General features: G+C 50.4%; 1 protein-coding gene across 1 annotated transcript in view; it reads left to right on the top strand.

Moving 5' to 3' along the window:
- LOC144770928 (uncharacterized) overlaps positions 1-25134 on the top strand; it is a 32456-nt gene that overhangs the window by 3352 nt on the left and 3970 nt on the right. Inside the window, exon 3 of the mRNA XM_078655751.1 lies at positions 19414-19551. Within this exon, the coding sequence (XP_078511877.1) occupies positions 19414-19551 (138 nt within the window). The remainder of the gene's footprint in view (positions 1-19413; positions 19552-25134) is intronic.

Consider the following 25134-nt stretch of genomic DNA (forward strand, 5'->3'; position numbering starts at 1 on the left):
TTAATGTTTAAATATGAATGTATAGGTTTGTAGTTTTGGTTAGTGTTAGTCGTTTTTCAGGTGACGTTTTAATATATTTTATATATTCTACATTTTGTGTTTGGAGTTATGATTGTGTATATAAAATCGCAAGTTTGTAGCATCTTGCATAAAATGTTTTAGATCACAGTGGAAATAGTAAAGTTAACTCCGTTAGTGTCCAGCACCTTCCCGAAATTGTTTTGGGTTGGAATAGGAATAGTAAATGTCACACCATTAAGTGTCCAACATCCTTTCCTAATTGGGTTAGATTGGAGTGGGAATAATAAATGTCACTCCTTTAGTTTGCAACACTTGCCCCAAATTGTTTTAGATTGGTGTGAGAACAGTAAATATCCTAGCACTCAAATATGTTCCAATGCACCATGGTAAATGCAGTGCATTATAATACTTAATTCAGTTGTAGTCTTACACTTTTCACCCTTGTTGGTGCAACATTTGCTGTGTAACTCTAGACATATGTTTCTGGATTAATTCCTTCATCAGAGAGCAACAAGACTTTTTTGGTGGCGCCGAGAATACTGCCCAAAGGCTTCTTGGGTCTCTGTACCACTCACTGGGCTGGTACATCAATACAAGCTTGCCTTTTCCTAATATTCCTACATGTATTTATTGATAATTTTGAATTTAGGGGAAATAGCCTTCACAGGTAGATCCTCAATGAGCAGTCTGCCCTCAAGGGGGTGTACTCTGGTAGTAGCTTCTGGATACCCTTCCCGTATTACGGGTGGGGGGTAGGAGCAAATCGTCAACTGTGTTCACTCGAGTTGGTAAGTAGAGTGGTCCTGTGGTGCAAGTGACAACTCGTTGATAGCCACCAGATGGGACGCCCAGTAATAGGCCCTTACATCCTGGAGTGCAATATCACTGTTGTATGTGTTGTAAGGTTTTGAGCACCACCCTACAACAAGCCCCACACGTTTTCCTCTATCTTAGTGACCGTCGCATCTGGAATTGGGTAGTACGTATTTTGTAAGGTGTAGAGCAATTTAGGAAGCATTATCATTTTAGTGACCGTCGCTCTTCCCAACAGAGTGAGGGGCAGTGCATGTTATCTCTCTATCTCTTCTTAAAATTTGGACACCACCCGTTCTCGGTTCCTGGCCAAACACGTCTCCCTATGGGCAGTCACAAATATACCCAAATATTGGAAACCAGCCGCCTCCACCTGGAGCGTCTGGGGAAGAATGGCACAGATTTGCTCCAGTTAATATTGTATCCAGAATATGAGCTGCACGACTCGAACATCAAAAGGATAGCCGGAATTGTGGTAGCCAGTTTGGTGACATAAAGCAATAGGTCACCCACATATAAGGAGACTTTCTCTTTACCCCCGTCATCCACGGAGATCCGGAGTCCATGAATATTGGAACAGGAATGAATCGCGACGGCCAATGGCTCGATAGTAATGACGAAAAGAAACTGGGACAAGGGGAAGTCTAGTGGCAAGTTCACCGCTTGCCGGCACTGTTAAGTTACTAGTAATATGGTGTCGAGAGTACACCCGGGAGTGCCTGCAGCTCCATCACCTAGGAAATGGGTGTCGGGGCTTGTAGTTAGCACTTTGTTTCCTGGCTGTTCTTACCACCGGTATGGACACACTTCTGAAGAATTCCATTGAGGCTAAATTCATATAGAGAAGTTGTCTAAATATTTCCAAGTGTATTTAGACTGCAAAAGTTGAAAATCTGAAGGACTACATAATGGCTGTGTGACACAGAGCCTCCCTTCCTTGAAGAGTATTGAACTGTGGATAATGTTAAGATTGGGGAGGCTCTCAAGTGTGCCTAGTACAAGATGAGTGCGGAAGGAGGGTGCTGCCACAAAATTTTGTGAGCCCACATTACCTGCTGTCCCTCTCTCTCCTTCCCTCTTAACCCATGAGGCCCTCTGCCTCCCCCAAAACCCATCCCCAGGCTAGAAAAACACCCACCACCTCCATTTCTTTTTTTTCTTATCCTGAGTGAGACTTACCTTCTGGTTTCCCCTCCTTGGCGGTGCTGGAGGGTCTTCAAACGTGGATGTCTGCCTCTGTGGAGCAGCAGGCGGCAGTCCTTCAGCGTCGCAGCTGTCTCCTCGTTCATGATTTGATTTTGATTTGATTTGATGCGGATTTGTATAGCGCGAATTGCTGCCCGGAGGCGTCCAAGCGCTGAGAATACCAGGTCCAACAGAGGGGGGAGGCACGGGAAAGGGGGGAATTTAGGTTGAATGAAACAGGAAGGTTTTCAGTTGTTTACGGAATGTCGTGAGGTTAGAGTTGGATCTTAAATGCGGTGGAAGGGTGTTCCATGAGGGGCGGAGAACTTGCTTGTGGTCACCGTGACAGTCCAGCAGTTCACTGGTGGCTGGGGCTGTGTTTCCGGGTCGCTGTGAGGCTGGATCAGCTGGAACGGGGGTATACTGGAGTCTGTAGGATGGGTTTGTTCATGTTTTAGATGTTTAATACTGTTTTTCATTTTTTTCCCGATTGGTTGTGGGGACATGGCTCAGCCCCAATTGATTTGACACTGTTTTTCTCTGAGACCATTTCTGGGGCTGCTGTGTTTGAGTTCTATTATTCTGCTACCATGGGCCGCAAGAGTTTGTTTAAACGTAACAACGTGGTGTCCTCTCCTCCTCGGATGGGTCTCCAGTACCCCTGAAACGGCATATGGTTCACGGCCCTGATTGGGGTCAGATGCCTCTCATGTCCAGGGAGGAGGTTCAGGGCATGATTGAGGTGGCCGTGTCCAAAGCTCTACAGGCTTGTCCTGAATTGCCTGTTGGTCCTTCCTGTCCTTGGACTGGGGATCCCGGGCTGAGTGGTTCCCTTCGGATGGGGGTGGGTCTGCTACCTCCTCTGGCGGGAAATATGTCTCCAGGGAGAAGATTTGGGACAAACTTGGGGTTTCCTCCTTTCCAGCATGGTGAAGACGGAGGGGCCCTTTTTCCCCAGTATGTTAAACTCTCTCTGTTGGGCATGCCTTTTCAGGGCCTAGTTCAAGAGATGGTGATGTGGGAGTGGAGAGAGGTGGATACGGTCCAGGTCCCACGTTTTCTCCAGAAACTATACTTGTTGGAAGGAGATGAATCTTTGCCCCACACTTTGCAGTTGGACTATATTCTGGCTACTCTGATTGGTAGGACTGTCATTCAGCGGAGGATTATAGCCCGGCCAATGCCACCGACAAGGTGGATTCGGGTCTTAAGAAAGCCTTTGCTGCTTAGAACTTGGCCTTGATGACGAGCCTATTTTTCGCTTATTTGGCTCAGTCCCTGGTGCAGGATTTTGGCAACAAGCTAAGCTGCTGGCTGACATTTCTTTGGAAATTATTCGGGCTTCGGCCATGTCCACTGGGGCCTTGGCGGCTGCCTGACATTCTTTATGGTTGAAAAACCAAAGGTGGTGATGGACGGAGCGTTGACAATACAAACACTCACCCCCAGTCAACTGATCTGGGTTTAATCCATCACCATTCTTTAGCTCACTCCGCCACCCCAGTTCAGACATGGCCATATGCAAATCAGTCTGACCCTGTGCCTCATGGGAACAGTCCAGCCCGAACTGCCAAGCCATGTCTTCCCTGGACCGGAATCAAGCTTCCCAGGACCGGTTTCTGGCATTACAGCCGTCTTCAGCCGGGCTTGCTTGACTCCAGTGGCAAAGTGAGCAAGGGACTCACGTCTGAGCATACCCTGCCAACTTAGGGCGAACAAAGAAAAAACAAAGGTGGTGATGGACGGAGCGTTGACAATACAAACACTCACCCCCAGTCAACTGATCTGGGTTTAATCCATCACCATTCTTTAGCTCACTCCGCCACCCCAGTTCAGACATGGCCATATGCAAATCAGTCTGACCCTGTGCCTCATGGGAACAGTCCAGCCCGAACGGCCAAGCCATGTCTTCCCTGGACCGGAATCAAGCTTCCCAGGACCGGTTTCTGGCTATCAGCCGTCTTCAGCCATGATATCTTGACTCCAGTGGCTTAGTGAGCATGCTGCCCCTACTCCTGAGAGGTCTGCCAAGAAGGGCCCCAGACAATTAGTCGGAGGGTTAGGTGGTCTATGCAGGATCAGTAATTTCCTTCCTGTTTGGCGTCTGGATGTTTCGGATCTCTGGGTCCTGGACTCTGTGGAACATGGTTACTAGATTGACTTTTGGCAGGTTCCCCCAGATATGGGTGTTCGTCTGACTCCTGTGCCAGCATCCAGGCTACGATGGTTGACACTGTTGGAGGGGGGGTCAGAGATTTACTTTCCAAACCAGCTATTTGCAGGGTGCCAGAGCCAGAACTCAGCACAGGGGCCTATTCCATTTTGCTCTCGATTCAGAAGGTCTTGGGAGGTTTTAGGCCCGTTCTGGATCTAAATTGGTAGGCTCCTGGGTTTGGGCTGTTCACTTCTGAATGTTTACCATTCAGGCAGTTATTCCTCTGGTCCGGGCGGGATCTCAAGGACGCTTTCTTCAGTCTCTGTCACAGCCTCCTCTCAGTGATTCCTGAGGTTTGCGGCGGGAGACGCCCATTTTCTATTTTGTGTTCTTCCCTTCGGCCCCAAGTCCTCTCCTGGGGTCTTTGTGCCACTGATGGCTATCGTTCATGCGGAGGGGGTGTTCGTTCATTCCAATTTGGATGGTCTTTTGCATCATGCAGCGTATGAGTCTGTTGGTCACTCAGTTTGAAAGGGTCCTGGAGGTTCTACAGGGACACAGTTTTTTTGGTAAGTGGAAAAGTCTTCTTTGGCCCTCTCTCATGACATGATCTTCATCGGGAATCGTTTTCAAACTCTAGCGGGCCATGTTACTCTGTCCAAGAGGCACCTGGTCTTGTTGCAGGCACAGGCATTGATGTCCCAGGAGGCTCCTCTGGCGGTGGAGGGGTTGAGGGTGCTGGGGATTTAGTGGTGTTTCTTGTGCCCTGGGCCCGGTTTCACCTTCTCGCCTGGCCAACTGTATTCTGGCTGGGTGGTCTCCAGGGGCCCAGAATCTGTTCACTGCGCTACTTATGACGGGCCAGGTCTGGGAGGACCTCTCCTGGTCACTCTGCCAGTGTGGTCTTCTGGCCTGGTCTTACTGTCACCCCCTTGTCTCCGCTGGTGGTGACTTTGGATGCCGGTTCAGGGGAGTGACTGGGTTCGAAGCGGGTTTAGGGGTGCTGGCCTCTGCGGGACTCCCGGATGTCTTCGAACTGGAGGGAGTTACGGGTGGTTTGGCTTGCACTCCTCTATTTTCAGGATTCTCTATGGGGCAGATGTTGGTGGGTCAGATGGACAATCTGGTGGAGAAGTCCTATGTCAACTGGTTGAGGACGAGGGGGGGCCACGGGCGGGGGGGCAGAGTATGGGCTCAGGACTGGGTTCTGGGGCTGTCTGCTCTATTCATTCAGGGGGTGGAGAATGTACAGGCTGATCTGTTGTGCAGTGACATTCCCTCGTCCAAGGATTTCTCCCGGCTTCCCAGTTTGTGCAGTCAGTTGGTAGTCTGTTGAGGCCTCCCAGGTGGGGGATGTATTTGCGGGCCCGGGGAATGTCAAAGTGGGGCGATTTTGTTCTCTGGGTTTGTGTCCCAGTTCGTGGAGAATCGACTGTTTTACCTATCCTTGGTCTCAGGGCCTGCTCTTCGCTTTCCCTCCATTCTTGCTGGTCGAAGCTTTTTTGGTTCGGGTCAGGAGGGAGCGGGCCCTGGTGGTGTTGATTGCACCCAGGTGGCCTGGTGCAAATAGGTTTCTTCTCCGTGACTTGTTGAGGTGCGACCTGGAGTGGGTCCTTCCTGTAGTTCCGTCTCCATTGGTTTTTCCAGCTCTTCCCCATGGCACCTGAAGGAAGTTGCACTTGACAGCATGGCGGTTGAGCGCAGGGGCTTAGCTGGTTTGGTGGTTCCTGAACAGTTGACTATGACCTTGCAAGCTTCTCATAAGTCCTCTACGCTTCTCTCTTATACCAGGCATTGGAGGGCTTTTTCGGCCTCGTGTGCTCTTAAGGAGGCTGATCCTATTGTGTCTGACCTCTTTTTTGTTATGCAGTTCCGGGGCTCAGTTGGGATTGTCGGTGGCTTCACTACGGGTGCATTGGGCGGCCATTCAGGCGCGTTTAGGGGCTCCTGGTGCAATTTGCAGAATGACAGGGGCCTTATGCCTCGGTTTTTTCAGGTTCTTTTGAACCTTTGTCCACCGCCTGATATTGTTTTCCCTGTTGTAATTTGCAGTTGGTGTTGGATGTGCTGTCGGGTCCTCCTTTTGAGCCCCGTGAGGGGCTGGAGTTGAAACTCTTGACTTGTAAGGCGTGTTTCTTGGTTGCCATCACGCCGGCTAGGAGGTTGGGTGAGCTGGGGAGGCCTTGTCCTGTAAGAACCATTTGTTATGCCACCTTTTTTAATATTGTGATTTTCAATCATTTGTTGCGTCATTATATTTTCTAAAAATATTTGTGATTTGTTATTACTTTTTATTGTATATTGATGATGTTTTGTGCATTTTATGATGTTTTGTGTATTTTATGAATAATTTGATACTGTCTAAACTGATAGTTATTATGTATGTTTTATGAGTTTTATTTTTAGATAAGGTCAATAATAAAATTTGAGTACAGACCTCCTACTTCCTCTTTACATTTATTGATTTGATCGGATAGAATCCTTTTTTCAAGTGCCATGGTTGTTATTTTGCACGCTTGTCCTGTAAGTATCCTTTCCACAAGTCTTTTTTTTGGACTGGGTGGTGCTGGTGTTGTTCCGTCTTTTTTTCCCCTTAAGTTAATTCAGCCTTCTACCTCAGTCAGGCGGTGATGTTGCCTGAGTTTTGTCCTGATCTTTCCTCCGCTGAGGGCTGTCGTTTACACTGTTTGTATGTGTATTGAGATTTGGGCACGTTATTAATTTGGTGTTCTTCATTCAGTTGTCCGTCTCTGTTTTGGCTTGTTGTTTCCTCATGGGTTAAGAAGGAAGGTGTGGGAGGGACGGGAGGTAATGCGTCCTTCTTTCCTTCTCGATCCCTCCTGCCTTTGCGTTGTGGTCCAACTCAGTTCTAGACTCAGCTTGTTTACGTACAGGAGGTGGTCGGGGCTGTAGGAGAGTAGGGTCTGCAATCCTATGATCACCCAGATTTTTGCTTTTTGCTGCACTGGTTTACGACTTTCCCTGGCTGTGGGCCTGCTAATCAGACCCACAGCCTAGCTGTTCTCTCTATCCAAATTGTACTCAGGTACTGAATTGGCACTGGGCCCTCTCCAAGTCCCTGTACCCAGGGCTGAGGTGTACCCAGAAGTCTCCCAGGGGCTGAAGCATGTATTATGCCACCCCTGGGCTGACTAACTAAACTGACACAACTGGCTGCACGACAGCTGGGGCAAGGTGGTGTACTCACTCTTTGCTTTAGATATAGTATACCTATATCTAACCCTAAAATGGACACACAGATCTCCTATCAGTCACTCCTATGGCAGGCCTTAACAATCCTGAAGGCAGAGTGCTTGGAATCGTGTGAGATGGTGCTCTGGCATGAGCTGAGCCTGTCTGCGGCTTTCGGGATCCATCCCTTAGCCGTTTCCATGATATCGCATACCATATACTCTTAAGTGCATTATAATCCTCGCGGTTATATGCCAACTCTGGTATCGCTTTATCAAAACATGTCGAGTAAGGTGTCATACGAATTGGAATACTAACCCCTCGCCAATTCTGGCGACGGGGTTAGCATTCCACCCTTCTAGAGGGACACGACATGTATGTAACCCCTAACCCCGGTTAAAGTCAGACAGAGCCTTAGCATCCACAAAATGGATGCTGCCACCGAGACACAAGTCTGCCCTCCTGCTGCTGGGAGTCCTCCCAGAGCAGGAGATAAGGACAAAGGGTTTCCTGCCAGGGGCGGTGCCAGCACCGTCCCAGACAGGATTTTGTGTATTGTAGGTAGGCAGGGCTTCAGAGGAAGGTGACTGCACGTGGCACCCCGGTGCTCACTGTGCATAGGCTGGCTTGAACCAGTTCCAGGGACACTCCAGACCCTGTGCTGGGGAAAAGCCCGCCAAGGAAGTGGGTGTAACCACCCCCCTCCTGGTCCCACCCCTAGGGCAGGACTTAGTCGCGTGCCAGCCTCCTTTTCCCAGATAAAGGTAGGAGCAGGCCCCCTTCCAGATTAGATCATCTTTGAATCCTGAAACTACTTTCTACGAAAGGAACTCAAGACTTCTTCCCAAGATTTCTCCCTTGTGGCTAAGGAGTAGTCACCCTGCATCCGCAGGCACCATCGCAAGAACACTGCGGTCTGCTGCAAGTCCTTCCTCCGGAATCCGACTGCCCAGCTCGACGAGAACCGGCTTCCCTGGCACCTCTGACCTCTACCCACCTCTACAGCCCAGCTGAGAACCGTGGGTGCGACGAGACCTCGAGGGACCGGCCATCTGCAAGACTGCACGACTTCTGCACAGCAAGCCCGCCGAGTAATTTCCTGGTGAGTGCTTTGGGGTCCGAGAAGCCCCGACCCTGAGCAGCTCCAGCACCGAAGTGCAGCCTCCCAGCATCTCCACGATCTGCGTGGGGCCCTTCTGCTTTTTGCTGCTCACCGCGTTGTTTGGCTACTAGCCCGCTGGCTTGTGGCCTTCTGAACGACGCCCGACGACATCACTGCTGCTGGTCTGGTTGCTCCAGACTGGCCCTTGCTCCCTTCCCGAAGAGGAGCACCCCGGACCCTCCTGGTCCACTCCAGACGCCATTTTGAGTCCACCGCGTGGGCTTGAATTAGCCAAGGCTTGTTGCCCAATCCTGGGTAACTTCGACGCCGACAGCTTCATCCATCGCGGGACAGCTCGCCTCTCCATCCTGGTCGCCGACAACGCCTCCTGGTCCGTGAGATCTGCAGAGCCAGCGTCGCCCACTCACCTAGTCGAGGTGACTGCCATCCGGTGCCCTCCTGGTGCCCACTGACTACTGGCTAGTAGTCACGAACTTGGTCCCCTCTGCTTTCAGGTGTCATCCATCTTCCAGATCCAGGCTTGGATCAACTCGAACTATCTTCACTGGTCGCCTGCCAGCATCTTTTCTTCCAGGCTCCTGGTCCGGCAACGAGGATTCCCGACGTCTTATGAGACCTATGCAGCGGCAGCCCCTGGGCTAGGTAACTTCGGCATTTCGGTGCCCCAGCATAGCCTCACTATCCAAGGGTCAGGATCCACTGTCGTTTTCTCCCTACCAGGTCGGGTTCCCCCGTGAACACTAACTTTAGCGTTACTAGCTTCCATAGACTTTGTCCCGCATCCCGCGTGAGAGTGCACACTCTGCACCCGAGTCCCCTAGGCCTCCTAGAAGTAATCTAACGATTCCATAGTCAAGTCCTAGCGATTCCAAAGCCTATTAGTACTGTACTTACCTGCTAGTAATTTCGCATTCCACTTTTAAAGTATATGGTTTTTCGTGCCCCTCGGGCATTTGTGTATACCGTGCTAACTTAAGTATTTTCGTAAGAGTTTTGTTGTGTGCTTAGCACCCTGTCCTCATAAAGAGTACAGGGTTGTTGTGATTCTAATAAATACACTGTTTATTTTCATAACACTTGTGTGGTGTCCTTTCACTGGGTGTTCAAGGGGTAATGTGATGGTAAAACAGCTGGCTTAACACGCCCTCTAGAGTCTTAGCCTTAGACTGCTCGTATCCATGCTACTAGGATAGCTGGTCTATAAGGTTGACTTACAACCAATCATCAATAAGGGTTGTTTGGACTGATATATAGTGATCACTAGAATAGTGAACACTGCACATCAGGCCAACTTCTCACATTGGTGGCAGCGGTGGGATTTGAGCTTGCTGTTGTTTTACCACACATATCCTAAGAATATCTTGTGAAAGATCACATAAGTACTAAAGGTACATGTAACTTAGCTTAGAATACTCTGAGTTCTACTGAACCAGCTGTTGTAGCTCCTAGGGCCTAGCACACCCTAAACTACAACTCTAGCAAGGGATCAGTAGGCAAACACATAGTGTAGGTAAGTGCACCACTTACACCTCACTAGAAAAGCATGTCTACCCAGGGAGAATCTACTGAGACTCCCCTGGTCAGTGTTGACCCTCCACAGGTCACTTCAAGATATGCATCTCTCAGTTTTCAGGAGATGAGACAAGTCTGTACCTCCAGGAAACTGAAGCAGGGGTCTAACCCCACCATTCCCTTTCTGATAGGTCTCTTAGAGACATATGATGCCAGAAAGATTTCTCAGTTACATGAGAATATGCCAGCCTTAGAGGGAACCTCTGGGGATCCAGACCTCCCCAACACTGCTACTGCAGTTGAGGAGGAGGATCAAGAGGAACTCTCTGGGGATGAGGTAGACAAAGGTCGTGAGGTAGTCAGAAGGCTAACCAGGGCCAACTTAGACTTACTTGGGCTAGGATCTGGGGGCCCCCCAGTACTAACCCGAAGTGGGCCTAACCTTGGAGTTAGGAGAGATAGATCTCTTTCTAGGGACTCCAATAGATCTCTGCACTCTAATGCCTCTTCCCAGAGGAGGAGAAACTCTCCACAGAGGAGAGTGACTTCCCCTCAGAGAATAGAGCATGAAGCTAGAATGAGACAGGCTGCTCTGAGGATTGAAAGGGAAGACCTTGCCCTGGCCAAAGAAAAGCTTGCTTTTGCTAGAGAGCAGCAGATGAGTGGGCTAGCTCCCACTGGTGGCAGCAATCTCCCAAGAGATAGAGAGAAGGGTTTAGATACTAAACACCTGACTAAGATAGTGCCCCCCTTTAAGCAAGGGGATGATATCCAGAAATGGATGGCTGCTTTGGAGAGGGCCTGCACTGTGCAGTGCATTCCCCGAAGTCAGTGGGCAGCTATACTGTGGCTCTCCTTTGATGGTAAAGGTAGAGATAAGCCCCTCACTACAAGAGTGGAGGATGCTAATGATTACCAGGTCCTGAAAAATGCACTGATTGATGGGTTTGGTTTAACCACTGAGCAGTACAGGTTGCTGTTCAGAGACACCCAGAAAACTCAGTCTCAGGACTGGTCTGACTTTGTGGATAGTGCCACTAAGGCTTTGGAGGGCTGGTTGCTGGGTAGCAAGGTTACAGATTACACAGGATTGTATAATCTTATGATGAGAGAACAAATTTTAAACAATTGTCAGAACCAGTTGTTGCACCAGCACCTTGTTGATTCGGATCTGACCTCTCCCCAAGAATTGGGAAAGAAGGCAGACAAATGGGTCAGGACAAGGATCAAGCAGAACCAGAACCAGGGTGGTCAGAAGAAAGCAGACCAGAAGGGTAATGCAAAGAGTGAACAAAACGACCAGAAGTCTTCACCAGGTCCCCAACAAACCAAAGAGGGTGGGGGTCAGGCTTCCCAGAAGAAGAAGACTCAAGAAGGCCAGTCAAAAAGGTGGTGCCAGTACTGCAAAAGTAAATCTCACTGGTTTAGTGAGTGCACCAAAAGAGGAGGACAAACTCCTGCCACTACAGCCCCTAAGGCAACTGCACCCCCTAGTACAGTCAGTAGTGGTAGTGTACCTCCCAAGGCATTAGTTGGGTTAACCTTGGGAACTGAGGGGTCTGACAACTTAGTTGGCACACTCACTCAGGCTGTCCTTGTCTGTACAGGGGATATGGATATAACCCCTGAGATAAGTCCCAATACTTTGGGCAAATACAGGCAGACGCCTTTGATTAATGGCAAAATGGCTCAGGCCTATAGGGACACTTGTGCCAGTGTCACCATGGTGACACCTAACTTTGTGGACCCTGGACAGATCATGCCAGGTACTGATTTCCTGGTGACCAATGCCAGCAATGTCACTACTAGTCATAGTGTGGCAATTGTGGCTTTCTCCTGGGGTGGAGTAAATGTAAATGTGGGGTACTTGTAAAGCGCACTGTTACTCTACCCGAGTGTCCTGGCGCTGTAGACCGCTGGGGAACCCGTCCTGGTTTTCCCTGTGAGATGGTCCCTTTCTGGGTATCTCCAGGGTGAAACCAGGCATCCCCGGCGTCTGTGGGGGGCCGTTGTAGAGATGAGGCAAGCTTAATGCCCAGAGTTACCGAGTGTGTTCCCTGGTTAGAGTAGGCACCGAAGCGAGAATTATCGAGTCCGTTGACCCTGGTCCAAGACCCTGCCGCGTCAGGAATTGAACCCTGGTCCCGGGCCGTTCTCTGCTTACAGGTCTGCCGCCTCTAACCAGTGAGCCAGTGAGTGAAGGGACAAAAGAAAGTTGTAGTCAGTTCAGACCTCCCAGTTGATTGTTTGTTGGGCAATGATTTGGAGTCATCACAATGGTCAGAAGTGGAGCAGAGGACTCACATGGAAATGTTAGGCTTGCCAGCACATGTGCTTGCTGTGACTAGGTCACAGGCCAGAAAATGCCCCACTGAACAGGTGCTGGATCCTGAAATTATGGACCAGACACCTTCCAAGAAGAAGAGCAGTAAGGGTAAGGCTTTGCCTTCCCCCAGGTTGAGGATCAAGTCTCTGAGGAGGCTGATCTGAGAGAACTGAGGGAAACTGAGCCTAAAGAGCTTGAACTTGATCAAGTTGAGTTTCTGGGATCAGGGGGACCCTCCAGAGCAGACCTGGGGAAGGCACAGTTAGACTGCCCTTCCCTTGAACCCCTCAGACAGCAGGCTGCTGCTGAGGCTGCAGGGAATGCCACAGGTGCCAACAGGGTATACTGGGAAGATGGACTCCTGTACTCTGAGTCAAGAGACCCCAAGCCTGGTGCAACCAGGAGGCTGGTCATCCCCTTGTCTCTGAGAGGTTTCCTTCTCACCTTGGCCCATGAGATTCCCCTTGCAGGTCATTTAGGTCAGACAAAGACTTGGGACAGGCTTGTCTCACACTTTCACTGGCCCCATATGAATGAGAATACCAAGGAGTTTTGTCGCTCCTGTGTCACTTGCCAAGCCAGTGGTAAGTCAGGTGGCACAACAAAGGCCCCCCTCATACCACTACCTGTGGTGGGGGTTCCCTTTGAAAGGGTGGGGATTGACATTGTTGGTCCAATGGAACCCCAGACAGCATCAGGGCACAAGTTTATACTGGTGGTAGTGGATCATGCCACCAGGTATCCTGAAGCTATTCCACTTAGGACCACTACAGCACCTGTAGTGGCAAGGGCCCTAGTTGGAGTGTTCTCCAGAGTGGGCTTCCCTAAGGAGGTTGTTTCTGACAGAGGTACAAACTTCATGTCAGGATATCTGACTGCAATGTGGAAGGAGTGTGGTGTGAACTACAAGTTCACCACACCCTATCACCCACAATGCAATGGGCTTGTTGAGAGATTCAACAGGACCCTCAAAGGGATGATTCATGGGCTACCTGAAACTCTTAGGAGAAGATGGGATGTCCTGATCCCCTGCCTCTTGTTTGCTTACAGAGAGGTCCCACAGAAGGGGGTTGGCTACAGCCCTTTTGAGCTTCTGTATGGGCATCCTGTAAGAGGACCCCTGTGTTTGGTGAAGGAAGGATGGGAGAGACCTCTCAAAAAGCCTGCAACCAACATAGTGGACTATGTACTTGGTCACCGCTCCAGGATGGCTGAGTATATGGAGAAGGCATCTAAAAACCTGGAGGCCAGCCAAGAACTTCAAAAAGCTTGGCATGACCAAAAGGCTGTTCTGACTGTGTACCAGCCAGGACAGAAGGTGTGGGTGCTGGAGCCAGTGGCCCCAGCAGCTCTGAAAGACAAATGGTCTGGGCCCCACACCATCATTGAGCAAAAGGGAGAGGTTACCTACTTGGTGGACCTTGGAACTCCCAGGAGCCCTCTCAGAGTGCTCCATGTTAACAGGCTCAATGCATATGTTGACAGGAAGGACATGAGCTTGCTCATGGCCACAGATGAGGGGCAGGAGGAAGAGAGTGACCCTCTCCCAGACCTGCTCACTCAGAATCCTGATGATGGATCAGTTGATGGTGTTGTCTTTTGTGGCAGCCTCACTGAACATCAGCAACAGGATTGCAGGCAAGTCCTGCAATCCTTCAGACATATGTTCTCTCTGACACCCAGCCAAACTGATTGGTGTACCCATGATGTTGACACTGGAGACAGTCTGCCTGTCAAGAGTAAAATCTACAGACAGCCTGATCATGTTAGAGACTGCATCAAAACTGAAGTGCAGAAAATGTTGGAGCTGGGAGTCATTGAGCCCTCAGATAGCCCTTGGGCTAGCCCAGTAGTTCTAGTGCCAAAGCCTCACACCCAGGGTGGTAAGAAAGAGATGAGGTTCTGCGTAGACTACAGAGGCCTCAATGCAGTCACTAAGACTGATGCCCACCCAATACCAAGAGCAGATGAACTTATAGATAAATTGGCTTCTGCCAACTTCTTAAGTACATTTGATTTGACAGCTGGGTATTGGCAAATCAGGTTAGCTGAGGAGGCCAAACCCAAGACAGCATTTTCTACCCCTGGAGGGCATTATCAGTTTGTGGTGATGCCCTTTGGACTGAAAAATGCACCTGCCACCTTCCAAAGGTTGGTGAATCAAGTCCTCACTGGGCTGGATGACTTCTGTGCAGCATATCTAGACGATATTGCTGTCTTTAGCTCCACCTGGGAGGATCACCTGGTCCACCTGAGGAAAGTGTTAGAGGCTCTGCAAAAGGCAGGCCTCACTATCAAGGCCACAAAGTGCCAGATAGGGCAGACACAGGTTGTATACCTGGGCCACCTTGTAGGTGGAGGCCAGGTTCAGCCACTGGAGAGTAAGATACAGGCCATCAAGGACTGGACTCCTCCAATCACCCAGACTCAGGTTCGAGCTTTCTTGGGCCTGACTGGGTACTATAGGAAGTTTGTCAGAAATTATGGGTCCATAGTGACCCCTCTTAATGACCTGACAAGCAAAAAGATGCCAAAGAAAGTTCAGTGGACAGCAAGCTGTCAGAAAGCATTCAATGACCTAAAGCAGGCCATATGCACAGCACCTATCCTAAAGAGTCCAGATTACTCCAAGCCATTCATTGTCCAAACAGATGCTTCTGAGTTGGGTGTGGGGGCTGTTCTGTCTCAACTGAATTTTGATGGTAATGATCAGCCTATTGCTTTCATTAGTAGGAGGTTGACACCCAGAGAGAAAAATTGGTCAGCTATTGAGAGGGAGGCCTTTGCTGTGGTCTGGGCCCTGAAGAAGCTGAGGGCCTACTTGTTTGGCGCTCACTTCACCATTCAGACCGACCATAAGCCCCTCTTGTGGCTAAATCAGATGAAGGGTGAAAACCCCAAACTGCTTAGGTGGTCCATTTCCCTACAGGGGATGGATTTTACAGTGGAGCATAGACCTGGTACTGATCACAGCAATGCTGATGGGCTCTCCAGGTATTTCCACTTAGAGCAAGAAGACTCACCTGGTCAAGGTTAGTTTATTGTCCCAAAGTTTGGGGGGGGGGTCATGTAGGAGAGTAGGGTCTGCAATCCTATGATCACCCAGATTTTTGCTTTTTGCTGCACTGGTTTACGACTTTCCCTGGCTGTGGGCCTGCTAATCAGACCCACAGCCTAGCTGTTCTCTCTATCCAAATTGTACTCAGGTACTGAATTGGCACTGGGCCCTCTCCAAGTCCCTGTACCCAGGGCTGAGGTGTACCCAGAAGTCTCCCAGGGGCTGAAGCATGTATTATGCCACCCCTGGGCTGACTAACTAAACTGACACAACTGGCTGCACGACAGCTGGGGCAAGGTGGTGTACTCACCCTTTGCTTTAGATATAGTATACCTATATCTAACCCTAAAATGGACACACAGATCTCCTATCAGTCACTCCTATGGCAGGCCTTAACAATCCTGAAGGCAGAGTGCTTGGAATCGTGTGAGATGGTGCTCTGGCATGAGCTGAGCCTGTCTGCGGCTTTCGGGATCCATCCCTTAGCCGTTTCCATGATATCGCATACCATATACTCTTAAGTGCATTATAATCCTCGCGGTTATATGCCAACTCTGGTATCGCTTTATCAAAACATGTCGAGTAAGGTGTCATACGAATTGGAATACTAACCCCTCGCCAATTCTGGCGACGGGGTTAGCATTCCACCCTTCTAGAGGGACACGACATGTATGTAACCCCTAACCCCGGTTAAAGTCAGACAGAGCCTTAGCATCCACAAAATGGATGCTGCCACCGAGACACAAGTCTGCCCTCCTGCTGCTGGGAGTCCTCCCAGAGCAGGAGATAAGGACAAAGGGTTTCCTGCCAGGGGCGGTGCCAGCACCGTCCCAGACAGGATTTTGTGTATTGTAGGTAGGCAGGGCTTCAGAGGAAGGTGACTGCACGTGGCACCCCGATGCTCACTGTGCATAGGCTGGCTTGAACCAGTTCCAGGGACACTCCAGACCCTGTGCTGGGGAAAAGCCCGCCAAGGAAGTGGGTGTAACCACCCCCCTCCTGGTCCCACCCCTAGGGCAGGACTTAGTCGCGTGCCAGCCCCCTTTTCCCAGATAAAGGTAGGAGCAGGCCCCCTTCCAGATTAGATCATCTTTGAATCCTGAAACTACTTTCTACGAAAGGAACTCAAGACTTCTTCCCAAGATTTCTCCCTTGTGGCTAAGGAGTAGTCACCCTGCATCCGCAGGCACCATCGCAAGAACACTGCGGTCTGCTGCAAGTCCTTCCTCCGGAATCCGACTGCCCAGCTCGACGAGAACCGGCTTCCCTGGCACCTCTGACCTCTACCCACCTTTACAGCCCAGCTGAGAACCGTGGGTGCGACGAGACCTCGAGGGACCGGCCATCTGCAAGACTGCACGACTTCTGCACAGCAAGCCCGCCGAGTAATTTCCTGGTGAGTGCTTTGGGGTCCGAGAAGCCCCGACCCTGAGCAGCTCCAGCACCGAAGTGCAGCCTCCCAGCATCTCCATGATCTGCGTGGGGCCCTTCTGCTTTTTGCTGCTCACCGCGTTGTTTGGCTACTAGCCCGCTGGCTTGTGGCCTTCTGAACGACGCCCGACGACATCACTGCTGCTGGTCTGGTTGCTCCAGACTGGCCCTTGCTCCCTTCCCGAAGAGGAGCACCCCGGACCCTCCTGGTCCACTCCAGATGCCATTTTGAGTCCACCGCGTGGGCTTGAATTAGCCAAGGCTTGTTGCCCAATCCTGGGTAACTTCGACGCCGACAGCTTCATCCATCGCGGGACAGCTCGCCTCTCCATCCTGGTCGCCGACAACGCCTCCTGGTCCGTGAGATCTGCAGAGCCAGCGTCGCCCACTCACCTAGTCGAGGTGACTGCCATCCGGTGCCCTCCTGGTGCCCACTGACTACTGGCTAGTAGTCACGAACTTGGTCCCCTCTGCTTTCAGGTGTCATCCATCTTCCAGATCCAGGCTTGGATCAACTCGAACTATCTTCACTGGTCGCCTGCCAGCATCTTTTCTTCCAGGCTCCTGGTCCGGCAACGAGGATTCCCGACGTCTTTTGAGACCTATGCAGCGGCAGCCCCTGGGCTAGGTAACTTCGGCATTTCGGTGCCCCAGCATAGCCTCACTATCCAAGGGTCAGGATCCACTGTCGTTTTCTCCCTACCAGGTCGGGTTCGCCCGTGAACACTAACTTTAGCGTTACTAGCTTCCATAGACTTTGTCCCGCATCCCGCGTGAGAGTGCACACTCTGCACCCGAGTCCCCTAGGCCTCCTAGAAGTAATCTAACGATTCCATAGTCAAGTCCTAGCGATTCCAAAGCCTATTAGTACTGTACTTACCTGCTAGTAATTTCGCATTGCACTTTTAAAGTATATGGTTTTTCGTGCCCCTCGGGCATTTGTGTATACCGTGCTAACTTAAGTATTTTCGTAAGAGTTTTGTTGTGTGCTTAGCACCCTGTCCTCATAAAGAGTACAGGGTTGTTGTGATTCTAATAAATACACTGTTTATTTTCATAACACTTGTGTGGTGTCCTTTCACTGGGTGTTCAAGGGGTAATGTGATGGTAAAACAGCTGGCTTAACACGCCCTCTAGAGTCTTAGCCTTAGACTGCTCGTATCCATGCTACTAGGATAGCTGGTCTATAAGGTTGACTTACAACCAATCATCAATAAGGGTTGTTTGGACTGATATATAGTGATCACTAGAATAGTGAACACTGCACATCAGGCCAACTTCTCACAGGGGCGGAGAGTGTTTTTATAGGCTGATGGTGGGTCTTGGGGGAGGCAGAGGGCCTCACATGTTAAGAAGGAAGGCGAGGGAGTAGGACTAGGAGTAATGCCATTACCAGTAAGTAATGGACGCATTAACTGCTTCTCAGCGGCCGTGCATATAGATGCATTGCCCTGGTTATATTCTGTTTGGTATTTTTTAACTTGTTTAGAGTTTCAGCTCAGTAGAACAAGGTTAAGTGTGTGTGTGTCTTGTGTCTCTGTCTGTGTCTCTGTCTGTCATGAAAAGGCAGTCAGTAGGGAGGGTAATAGTTGAGACTTTGAAAGCATTATATTTTTGGTAAGCACATTTTGTACTAATTTTGTAAATAATTTATTTTGTTAGACTGCTCAAAAATCTCAGTTCATTTATGTCAAATAAAAGAAGTATGTCAATGAGTTGATACGTGCAGAAACGAGTATGCGTGGCACAGGGAGTCTCGTGCATATGAAGACTTTTTTTTAGAGAAGTAGAAAATGTATGCACAATCATTTCAGTGTATGGCACAAACCTAAAAGCACATTTTATTGGTAACATTTTGAGAAGAAACGTCTGCGGTACATACATTAGTTTTTCTCCTGTATAGTGAACAATACATTTGTCCAACCTTTCACCTAAGAATACCAAGAAACTAATGTCGAGAGCAGATGTATCACAGGCTTCAGATGTGTTGCCATTAGTCTAGCATCCTATTTTATTCACTAGCTCAGGGTAAGTTAACAATATTGTCCTACAAAGTCTGCCAAGTTCACCTGAGCTGTTTAACGTTGGTAATAAGGCCCCATCATTTATGAACTCTGGCCAGGAGTTGAGGTAACCCAAACTCTTCGCCCATGGGTAACGTTGGCCATAGGGGACCACATTCGGTATAAATCGAATCCCTTGCCAATAAACTCTAAGATGGGCTCAGGGTTAATATTTCTGTTGTGGGCCTCTATCTCTAGCTGTAAATAAAGATCTAGTTCCTTTCCAAGAAGTGTCATTGGTTCTAATGAAAGTTATTCTCGTGCCATGCTGTATTTGTGTTTCTACACACACCACCTACTGTAGTAATCCTTTGCTGCTCATCTGCACTGCCCCTTGAGAGTCAAGTGTTCAGACATAGGTGGTTAATCATTTTCCTCTCCGCAAACAATGTCCTGTGGCCATTAATTGCCCCAGAATCCACTGAAAAGGTTGTACAGTTTCCAGCTCAGCAAAAGTACTTTAGCTGCTCTGCCTAAACACCAAATCATAAAATGAAGCAATAACTCTATCTGCATTGTTTCTTTCCATTGCAGAGTTACAACACCTTCCAACAGAAGAGGACCTTGCGCCAGGGGCCGCTGTCAAATGCATCCAGCTCCGACACCCCAGCACTGTGTTCCCCGGGCAGAACTGTGACTGTGTCATTGGAAGGCTGGTCATTGTGCACCTTGGTACGTGAGATTACTTTTATGTAATTTAAGTGAAGCAGTATTATTCTGATAAAACATATGCATGATTTAAACTTTCCAGTTTTGGTCCTATGCCTGTACCACTCGCGTTATGGGTTTTTTATGGCCCTTTCCTATGGACTTGCATCTGGATGTTCAGGGCATCAGACGGATGAAAAGCACTTTTCAGTGGGTTTGCCCCTTGCAGAACAATTGCACTGTTCTATTGGGTAGTGATTTAGAAACGCCACATCTCTGCATTTCACGCCTCTGGAGTCACTTTTTGTAAGTAATAATATAGTCATTTTGCAGTTGCTCTGGAAACCTATAGATTGATCTGTCTTTGCACAGCATGGTGTATCATGCTAAACATACATACATCAAGGGCAGAAAAGGAGGACATCTCCATTCCATTTTCCCATTGTGAGGCCTCTGAGGCATGGAGGGGGTATTGTATTGTATTGTATTGTAAGGGGAACTTGTAAAGCGCGCTGACACCGTGGGTTTCCTGGCGCTGGCAAACTACTGAGGGGCTAGGAGGGTTTAGCCGGATTGAGGGAAGAGCCAAGTTTTTAGGGATTTACGGAAAAGGGTGAGGGAGTTGGAAGTTTTGAGAGAGAGGGGGAAGGAATTCCAAAGTTTGGGGGCCAGGAAAGCGAATCTCCGGCCTCCGGATCTGCAGAGTTTGACAGGGGGAATGAGTAAGAGGTGCAGATGAGAGGATCTCAGGTTCCGGGAGGGACTGTAGGTCCTGATGAGGGATTTCAGAAAGGCAGGACAGGAACCAGATAAAGATTTAAAGGTGAGGCAGCCGATCTTAAAAGCTGCCCTCGAGATGACCGGGAGCCAGTGCAGTTTTAGAAGAAGGGGTTTGGCAGATTGCCATTTCGGAATCCCAAAGGCCAATCTCGCCGCTTGATTTTGAACGAATTGTAGTCTGGAAAGAGATGTTTTGGGCAGACCATGATAGATAGCATTCGAAAAATCTAAGCGGGAGAGGACAAGGGCCAAGATTACTTGCAGGAGGGCTTCAGGAGTGAGGAGATAGGCCACCTTCCTGATCCTGCGCAGCTGGAACATACAGGAGGAGACAACTGTCCCCACCTGGGGCCCGAGGGAGAGACCGGATTCGATAGTGACCCCTAGGCTTTTTACCGAGGCCACAGGGGTGGGGGGGGAGGCCAAGTTCTACCGACCAGAAATGCGGACCCCAGTAGGTAGAACTCTTGCCAGGGAGGAGAAGCTCCGTCTTTCCGGGATTCAGTTTGAGCTGGTTTTGGTTCATCCACAATAGAATGTGGGACATGACTGCCTGAAAGTTGGGGATAGCAGAAGGGGAATCAAGAGGAAAGATGAGTTGCAGGTCGTCCGCGTAGTTGAAGACGGTGACGTCCCACTGCCTCAAGGAAAAGAGAAGGGGTCGAAGATAAAGATTGAAAAGGAGGGGGGATAAGGAGGAGCCCTGAGGGACCCCACAGGGCAAGTGCTCCCAAGGAGCTCTAAAAGTGCCCAGGCTAAGGGTCTGAGACCTCCCGGTCAGGAAGGATTTGACCCATGCCAGCGCCAGGCCCAGGATGCCAGCTTGCTCGACACGGTGGAGAAGGATGTTGTGGTCCACCGTGTCGAAAGCAGCCGACAGATCTAATAAAACCAAGGCCTGGGGGGTACCCTTGTCAGCACCGTCTCTCAGGGCATCCAACACAGCCAAGATGAAAGTCTCCGTAGAGTGGCCGGGTCTGAAGCCGGCCTGATTGGTCTCAAGAAAGTTGGAGCTCTCGATGAACTGTGAGAGACAGGTGGTGACATGGGCTTCCAAGATTTTAGAGAAAAAGGGCAAGAGAGAGATGGGACGGTAGTTCGCCGGGACGGCGGGATCAGCCCCAGGCTTCTTCAATAGAGGCACCAGCACGGCCTCTTTGAAGGAGCGGGGTACCGTACCGGACGACAGAGAAGAATTCAGCAGGGGAAGGATACAGTCGGGTAGAGAGTGGCAGATGTTTCGTAGTATGGTGGGGGGCAACAGTCGTCTGGGGATCCAGATTTAACACGGGTGGCCAGTGTGGCCAAAGCGGTAGGGTCTAAGGGGGGGAAAAGCGTAAAAGAAAAAGCATTGTGGGGGGAAGAGACGGAGCCAACGCCAGGGGGGATAGTCGGGATGGTATCTTTGATCAAGGCAATTTTTTGAACAAAGAAAGTGCTCAGCGCGTTACATGATTCCTGTGTAGGGGCCTGAGTCGGAAGTGTCCTGGGGTCGGAAGTAAATTCGTTGAGGACTTTAAAAATCTCCTTAGACTTGCAGGGGGCAGATAAGATTTTATCTGAGGCATAAACTTTTTTGGCAGCAGAAATGGCTGTTTTATACTTATTCCGCGCGGCCACATATGCACTTCTGCTAGGTGAGCGGTAGTCTCTCCTCCACCTGCGCTCAAATCGGCGGAGTTCTAACTGCAGGGTCTTAAGGTGAGGGGTAAACCATTTGTGGGAGTGACAGTGTCGGGATCAAGGAAAATTAGTTAAAGGGGCAAAAATATCGCTGGCTGTAGTGAGCCAGTCAGAAACATGTCCCTGAAGCTCGTCGGTCCTTGAGTCGATGGGGAGCAGGGGGCGGGTGAGAGAAAGATGAGATAAAAGTTTAGAGGAGTCGGCGGCTCTCCACTTGCGTGCGGTGCCACCCTCCTGCAGTGGGGTCCTGATCTGGCCGACGGCCGAGAAAGTGGTGTCAATTAAGAAATGATCGGACCACACACATGGTGTTATAAGTGGGCAGCAGGACTTGACCCCGTGAACCCAGATATGGTCGAGGATATGGCCACCGCTATGAGTGGCAGACCTGACTAGTTGTATAAAGTCCAGGCTCGAGAGGGCCTCGAACAGTTCGGTGGCATGGGGGCCGGCATCCTTGTTCTGGAACCAGTAATTAAAGTCCCCAACAATGATAGTACGGGGGGAGGAGGTAGCAAGGTTAGTTAACTGTTCAGTGAAGGAGGAAGGGAAGGAAGGCATGGGGTGGGGGGGGCGGTCGAGTACCATAAGGGTGACTGCGCCTACCTCGGTCCCAAGACGGAGGACCAGATTATCCACATCGGGGAGGGTCATATTGGCAGAGGCGATGATCTTAAGATTCTTACGTATTACTGCTGCCACCCCTCCACCGGAGCGGCCTCCAGGGCGGTTGGTGTTCAACAAAAAGTAGTCTGGAGGTAGTGCAGCGAGGATGTCGGGGAGGGAGTCGTCGGTGAGCCAGGTCTCAGATAGTAAAAGGACGTCTGGCCTCTCTGTCATAAGAAGATGGAAAATATCGGCTTGATGCCTGACCATGGAGCGAGTGTTAAGGTATAATACCCGGAGCTGCGACTCGGCAGGGGGAGGAGAAATGGATGATGACGGCAGCCCCAAATGGGGGGGGGAGTCACCTGGGATCCCCAATGAGGAGATCCTGGTCCAGGTCTCAGGGGGTAGTGGGCAGGCAAAGGTTTGTAGACTCATTAGGGTAGAGCGGGAATAAGAGATGGCAGTGGCAGCGTCCCTGGCCCCTGGGCCCGTCCGGCCGCGGACGGGCGCAGACGGGCTTAACTCTGGCGCAACTCCGGCGCATCTACGGCGCGCCCGCTGCGCTCGTCCGCTGCGCTGACGCATGGAGGACGTTTAAATAGGCTAGTGACGAGGGAGGTGGGAGGAGTCAGCAGGGCGGGATAGGAGGGGTGTTTTTAAAAATAGGTAGCGTCCACCGCTCGTAATCAGAGGGACGAGGAAGCTATGAAGCGTCTATTAGTCAGCAGAAGAGGTATTTAAAAGGAGATTTCAGCGCCCAGCGCGCGCGAGCCCTCTGCCACAGGGCTGCTCGTCTGCGCAGAAGAAAAAGTGGGCGGAGCCTAAATAGGCTAGTGACGAGGGAGGTGGGAGGAGTCAGCAGGGCGGGATAGGAGGGGTGTTTTTAAAAATAGGTAGCGTCCACCGCTCGTAATCAGCGGGACGAGGAAGCTATGAAGCTGCTATTAGTCAGCATAAGAGGTATTTAAAAGGAGATTTCAGCACCCAGCGTGCGCGAGCCCTCTGCCACAGGGCTGCTCGTCTGCGCAGAAGAAAAAGTGGGCGGAGCCTAAATAGGCTAGTGACGAGGGAGGTGGGAGGAGTCAGCAGGGCGGGATAGGAAGGGTGTTTTTAAAAATAGGTAGCGTCCACCGCTCGTAATCAGCGGGACGAGGAAGCTATGAAGCTGCTATTAGTCAGCAGAAGAGGTATTTAAAAGGAGATTTCAGCGCCCAGCGCGCGCGAGCCCTCTGCCACAGGGCTGCTCGTCTGCGCAGAAGAAAAAGTGGGCGGAGCCTAAATAGGCTAGTGACGAGGGAGGTGGGAGGAGTCAGCAGGGCGGGATAGGAGGGGTGTTTTTAAAAATAGGTAGCGTCCACCGCTCGTAATCAGCGGGACGAGGAAGCTAAGAAGCTGCTATTAGTCAGCAGAAGAGGTATTTAAAAGGAGATTTCAGCGCCCAGCGCGCGCGAGCCCTCTGCCACAGGGCTGCTCGTCTGCGCAGAAGAAAAAGTGGGCGGAGCCTAAATAGGCTAGTGACGAGGGAGGTGGGAGGAGTCAGCAGGGCGGGATAGGAAGGGTGTTTTTAAAAATAGGTAGCGTCCACCGCTCGTAATCAGCGGGACGAGGAAGCTATGAAGCTGCTATTAGTCAGCAGAAGAGGTATTTAAAAGGAGATTTCAGCGCCCAGCGCGCGCGAGCCCTCTGCCACAGGGCTGCTCGTCTGCGCAGAAGGAAAAGTGGGCGGAGCCTAAATAGGCTAGTGACGAGGGAGGTGGGAGGAGTCAGCAGGGCGGGATAGATGGGTTGTTTTTAAAAATAGGTAGCGTCCACCGCTCGTAATCAGCGGACGAGGAAGCTATGAAGCTGCTATTAGTCAGCAGAAGAGGTATTTAAAAGGAGATTTCAGCGCCCAGCGCGCGCGAGCGCGAACAGGGTGTACTGTACGCCCCACATGTTTTCTGAGCACTGGCTGGCTGGAAGCTGCAGAGGTTGAGCCTCTTGTAAAGAATGTTCTTTTGTCTCAAAGTGAAGACTAGAAGCCCCTTTACTTCCATGCTCCGTTGCTGCCTGGACACTGTTCCCATCACCTCACCTGGTTACTATAAAGCACCATTTTAAGTATCGGAAATAATGGACTCCACAGCACGTATCGGGTTCATTCACTTACGTAGAACATGTATAAACAAATCCTTCAATGCTGAAAAACCTGATATACTTTTATGCCATGGGGCCCATAGGGGCTACTCAGCCCAATGGAGGGGGTTGAGGCCTTTTACTTCTGGCACAGCCAGTTCCTACTTCTCATGATGACACCATGCCTATGCCCCCATTAGCCAGAGTTGCCTTCATTTCCGACCAGGGATTCTTTAATATCCGGCTCACAATGAGCCCTACGTTTTGCTGCCTTGTGGCCATCCTGAATCCCTTGCATAAGTCATCTGGCACAAGCAGGCTGGACCTGAGCGAAAGAATCCTAAAGAGCATGTGTATGGCGACCCAGTAGGCAGCTGGCGACTCAGAAGGCCAAGCTGGTTGAGGGGAACATGTGCTTTC

The sequence above is a fragment of the Lissotriton helveticus genome, chromosome 7, assembly GCF_964261635.1.
Source record: "Lissotriton helveticus chromosome 7, aLisHel1.1, whole genome shotgun sequence".
NCBI lineage: Eukaryota > Metazoa > Chordata > Amphibia > Caudata > Salamandridae > Lissotriton > Lissotriton helveticus.